The sequence below is a fragment of the Sciurus carolinensis genome, chromosome 8, assembly GCF_902686445.1.
Source record: "Sciurus carolinensis chromosome 8, mSciCar1.2, whole genome shotgun sequence".
NCBI lineage: Eukaryota > Metazoa > Chordata > Mammalia > Rodentia > Sciuridae > Sciurus > Sciurus carolinensis.
This window is the reverse complement of record NC_062220.1, coordinates 21,317,613-21,323,612: the sequence shown is the minus strand read 5'-3', so window position 1 is coordinate 21,323,612 and position 6,000 is coordinate 21,317,613. Positions and strand designations below refer to the sequence as shown.

Here is a 6,000-nt window from a genome sequence, read left to right as displayed (position 1 = left end):
ATTTTAATCCAGAACAATTGTTTATGATTTCGAGGGCCTATGTTATTTTCCCATAATAATTTATTTAAAAACACTTGTTTCAATAACTTCAGTATTTTATCTGTTATCCGCATTTCTTTAAGAAAAAGTGCTCTACAACCTAAGAAACTTAAGTATAGCTTAAGAACCCAGAAAGCTTATGCATAGCTTTCTGTTCATTTCTGAAGCTCTTCCATCTACTGCTATTAGCAAATCACCTCCTTATTTCCCTCTCAACATTTGTTTTTGTTCCTCACTCTACTCACTTTTCAGAAACATTCTAATCCTGGTGCCGTGTTCATTCAGACTTCTGAATTAATGACTAGGTCAGTGGAGTTAATGTAGAAAACATTTACAAACTAAGTGGTAAAACATAACAAAGCACAAATGTGCATTATTACTATCCTATTTATTTAGTTTGGAAAGGAAAGGAATCTCCAATCTGGTCAATTTTTTCAGTTTTACTCTCTTTATCAACATTTATTTGTATATTACTGCATGAATGTTTTTTTCAGATTATCTGGAAATTTGGGAACACTAGAGGGGCAGGGGAGTGGGAAAGATGGTAGAAGGAGATTGACATCATTAGCTTAGGTACTTGTATGATTGAACGAATGGTACGGACTCTACATCATGTACAACTAGAGAAATGAATAGTTGTGCTCCACTCGTGTACAATGAATCGAAATGCATTCTTCTGTCATGTTCTAATGAATTAGAACAAATAATTAAAATTTAAAAAATTGAAAAACACACTGGAAAGAATTGAACTTACACATAAAATGAATGTAGAAACATGCAGTTTTAGAAAACACCAAGGAAAACATTTCTATTCATTTTCACATTGAGTGAATTTTAAAAAATCACTTATGTTTAAAGTAAAAATTCTGCTCATAGACATCAAGCATAGAATCCCTTTCATTTCAACACATATATTTACATATACATTTTGAAGCCATGAGATAGATTTGATTAAAAGCCTAATAAAATTCTATAAGCAAATAAACTGAAAAAAAAGGCTAAGGCTTGAATAGATATAAACACAGCCACGCCTTGCAAGAGTCAAAGTTGCCCTGGTTAAGTTTTTCTGTGCGCCCAAGGGCCGAGGAACGAGAACTACAATTCCCATAATGCTAAGAGCGATCACGCGCGCCTCCGCATCAGGGTTTGCCGCCTAAGTCCCGCCTCCTCGCCCCAGTGATTGGATTTTCCACTTCCGCCCCTCTCGGTTCCGCTCCTCCCATTGGTGGAGGCTCCAGCGGGGTCAACGACGGAGTTCACGCTCCATCTGCCTGGTTCTGTCAAGCCCACCGGCCTTTCCCTCCGTGCCAAGATGGCGGCAGAAGCAGCTGGTGGGAAGTACAGAAGCACAGTCAGCAAAAGCAAAGACCCTTCGGGGCTGCTCATCTCTGTGATCAGGTGAGGGAGGCAGGAGGCAGGAGGCAGCGTCAGGGGACGGGGGCAGCGGCTCGACCTCCGCTGTGGAAGGGAGAAGGGTTCGCTGGGTTCCACCCTGCAGACCCTTTCCTTTCCTCCCTGCCTCCCCCCAGCCCTTCCCAGGGCCCCCGCAGTTCCCGGCTTTCCGACCCCAGAAGTACCCCCATTTTCTCCGGGGCAGGGCTTAGAGGAGGAGCCCCGCTTCACAACCTATAGGGGCAGCCTCTGTAGGTTCCCTGGACCCTAAAAGCACGCAGTTTGGGTTTGGTGGACAGAGCCAGGTGAAGGTGTGTTCATCCATTGATAAAACCTTGATTGATAGGTTGCTTTATCAGCGCTTTCTGAGGAAGACGACTTGTTTCCTGAATTCGGGGTGTAAGGCCCGTAAGACCAGAGACTCCTGTCACGAGTTGCAGCTTGTTCAACTCTGGTCACTTTCCACCACCTGTGAACCCACAGCCCCACGTGCAAGAGTCGGCCGTGGGCTGGTTAAAGTGCCGTGGGTTTGAAGGCACACATCGTTTTCCGTTTTTGTTGTTCCCATTTTCTGCCAACCTATTCCTGAACAACAAAACGAAGCAAGGTTTCAGATTATCCTTCACCTCCTCCTTGCCACGTTAGGATGAGAGTGGGTATGGAACCTTTTAGGAACTCTTAAAAAAAAAAAAAAAAAAGTGAAATTGAGTTCCGTTAAGGATGATGCAGGGAACGACTAAAAACAGCCCAAATTAAAAGTAACGTGACTTGTTTTTACATTGTTGGCACTTGAATTTCAAGTCATATATTTTCCATGAAACAAACTCTGCTTTGTGCCATTCCCCGCCCCCCATGCTAAACTTTTGAGTTCTTGGAAGGCTCCTGGTATGTCCTGATCTTTTTATTTTAAAAAGATTTTCACCAATGTGTTATAATTATACATATTAGTGAGACTTGTTATTACATATTCTTATATGCATACCACATAATTTGGTCTGAGCATCTTTTTCAAAACTCAGGACTCATCATTATCTGGTAGGTACTAGGCACTTGAATGAATACATATATCAAACTTTCATTATTTTTTGCAGTATGGGGTGTTGAACCCAAGGGTGCTTTACCACCAAACTATCTTCCCTAAACTAACCTTTTAAATATTTTGTTTTGAGACAGAGTCTAAGTTGCCCAGACTGGCCTCAGACCTGTGATCCTCCTGCCTCATCCTCCAGAGTTGCTGGGATTACAGGCATGTGCCACCATGCCTGACATTTATCAAAGAACAGTTTACCAATCAAGGACTGATAAAGACCCATTTTCTGGATCTTATTTAGGAGACTCAAGTTTAAGATTTTATCCTGTTAAATCATTATCAATTTTCTTTTACAACTAGGAGAATAACTCTTCTCTTTGGAAATACTTAATATACTTGGTAGGCCAAACAGGAAATACTGGTTTTTAAAAAAAATTTTTTAAACATTTTATCATATTTATTCATTGTTTAATTTGTCCTACATAAAACATTGTTTGTTAAATATTTAATATTTTACATTAAGCCTATATTCTACAATATATTTACATAATTAAGATTCCATAGACATTGTTTCCTACTCGTGCATGATTGGAATATCATCATTCTGTAATCTCAGACTGATACAATTACTACCTTAAATTGTATCTCTTTACTTGATATAATTATTATAAGCAGTTTTAAAGTGCTTATCAGAGTCAATAAATTCACATTTGAATTTGGAAGTGCTGTTTTTTTGTGGCTGTAAAGGCGCACATTCTTGCTTCAGCTATACACAGTTTGTATAGATGTGTCTTATTAGTCTAAAATTCCAACTGGAATCTTCATAGTTCTCTCTGAAATTATAATAAATGAATTATTTATATAATGGATTATATTTTTAATTTGTTTATTTTTTCTGCCTCATAGTCAACATTCACTTAAGTGCTAGTTTTTAATAGACTGCATGGCATTTATTATATACTTTGTAAGTTTTTGTTGAGTGAATCCCCTGAGTTTTGCAAAAGCAAACCAGCAATATTATCCTTGAGGGTCTATCTGGGAGATAAAATGACATGACAGAAGAGAGAGATGAAATACTATGGGCATGCAGGAATGTTATGGAAGGAGTGGTTACTTCCAAAGAAAGTAGAGTAGGGTTCAGGGAAGGAAGCAGCTACATACAAAGGTTCCATTCTCATTTATGTTCTTTTGATCCTGGAGGTTGTTCCTTTTTTTATGTTTTATGTCAGTTGGAAGAAATCTTCAATGCCAGTTAAATATACTCTAAATGTCTGATACTTGAAAAAAGCATAAAAATCAAAAGCTTTTTTTTTTTTACTGATACTGACTCAGAAACATACTTTGCCTTTGGTGGACCATTGCTTTGTGTTCTTGAGGTGCACTCTGCCAGATGGTATGCAGTGTGATTTTGTGGTTATTCATCCATCTCTTATTCTGATCTATGACCTTTATTACCATGATTTGGGCCTGGGAATTTTTTGCTTTTAATTCTGTTGTGAATTACTTCTTTTCATTTTTTCCCCCTTACTCTTGACCACCTCAGAGCTCTTGATAACACTATTGTCATGTTCATTGCAATGTGGTATTGGTGGGTATCCAGAGGTACCATTCTGGGCAGGTTTAGTAAAGATTGGGGTTCAGAGTTACATGTGAACATACAATTGGATGTTGTTAGTGCTGAAGTGTTGGTGTTTGTGTTTCAACATTTCTTTGAGTCACAGGAAACTTTGAAGTAAGGATGTTTGTTGCTAACACTCTCCTTGTTTCCTTTCTGATATGCTTTTGAACTTACCCTATGGTTTAAATTTCTTTAAAAATGGTAGTAAATGAGAGGAGAATGACAGAATTACTTCAGTGTTAAGGATTTGGGGTAAGGGGAGGGTCCCACGGGGAAGACTAGAAGGGGAAATAGAGTTTTTGTTAGTAAATTGTGTTGTAACTCTAAAGAGGCTGCCTTGTATCTCTGTTCATTTTGTATCCTATATGTTATCCTTCTTGCAACATTCTATTCATGATTCTTAATTCCTCAAACAAAAACTCCTCCTATCTTGAACCTTTTTTCAAATTCTTCTCAAAGACTATAGCTCTACTGGTTGCTTTGGCAACAAGCCTCAAAAAGAAAACTCCATTTTAGGCTTATGTTTATAAAGTCTGAGCATTCGTGAAGAGGTACCAGGTACATGCTAGTTCTCTTTCATGTATTCCTATCATTTTTTCACAAAATAAATTACTTGTAAGTGATAAAGTCCACTGTCTTGAAAAATTCTATCAGATTAGCTTTATCTTTTTATGTCACTGAGCAGTTATTTTTCTTTTTTGAATGTTCAAAATTCTTTTTCAGTTCTTTTGCTTAGATATGTAAAAAATGTCATTTCCTTGCAATACTTTATATTGTTTTTAAAATGCTATTCCTAACAGTTGGAACAGTATTTATTATTGCATTCATCTTTTAATACCAGATTTAAAAAAAAAGAAAGTAGAGATAGATAAGGTTTAATGTAAGGACAGAGTAGGTGTAGATAAGGGGAATATCTAAGTCTCATCACTATATCCTGCAGTGGTACTAAATAATTAAATGATGACTGTATTTTGCGCTTATGATAGTTCATCACTTTAAAGCATTTGGAGACCAAAATAATTTAAAGATGTAGTATAATTGTAGCACAAGTATTATATTTGATAGATGTATATTTGTTAAGTATCCAAGACTCATAAATAAAAATTCCTAATCATTCAAAAATTACTGGATAAAAATATTTCAAGACAGTCAGATGTTTTAAAGGATAGACTTTCAGGGCTTTACAGAGGAGTTCCTCGGACCTATGAGGAAGGGCTCTGGTGAGGAGACAGAGGTGCTTGGGATTTAGTCTGTTGGAAGCTGCTGCTAACTGCGTAGTTGGGTTTAAATCTTGCTATTGGCTCTTTAAAATGGAACTAATTGGGTGGACAGAGTCCTGATTGCCTGCTGATGTACAGTTTGGGCAGTTTGCATGCATGCCCATGCACACACACCCCCACATCTTCCCCCCACCTTTGGTTTGATGTGGAGTTGGAAGAGGCAGCCTCTCTACTTGGGCAAAGAAGCAAGATGGCATTTTGGAGACGTTGTCTTATATTTGTGAATTCCTGTCAGATTTTTAATTGGGAAATGTGTCTACCACTCACTGTTAGGTGATTTGTTTTCCAATTAAATGTTACCTCTCTCCTTTGTAAGTTGGCCTATAATAGCCAGTTTAATTGGGGAAACAAACTTTAGTTGTGACTTAAGGAAACCTTATTTGTAGATAGACTCTGTCTCTGGATGTCAAGGAGAAATGAAGGCAGCTGAAGGCTCACATTTCCATCAACTTTTATGTCTTCACAGAAGTTGAAATTTCAAAAACTTTCAACATCCTTTATTGTAGACACCAGTTAAATTTCCTTCCTCCTCAGAGTGTATTTTGGTCAGCCTGCAGTTAATTCAAAGTCAGCTTTGTTGAAGGGGCCCAGGCTTTGATCAGGACTTTGAACAAATAGCTTTGAGGTTCATGACAGAGTTT

At 37.8% G+C, this 6,000-nt stretch overlaps 1 protein-coding gene across 1 annotated transcript in view; it reads left to right on the top strand.

Annotated features, from left to right (window-relative positions):
• The first annotated feature begins 1,293 nt into the window (after positions 1-1,293).
• The window catches only part of Exoc4 (exocyst complex component 4), a 778,625-nt gene continuing 773,918 nt past the window's right edge, over positions 1,294-6,000 (top strand). Inside the window, exon 1 of the mRNA XM_047560350.1 lies at positions 1,294-1,437. Coding sequence (XP_047416306.1) covers positions 1,352-1,437 — 86 coding nt within the window. The 5' untranslated portion in view covers positions 1,294-1,351. The remainder of the gene's footprint in view (positions 1,438-6,000) is intronic.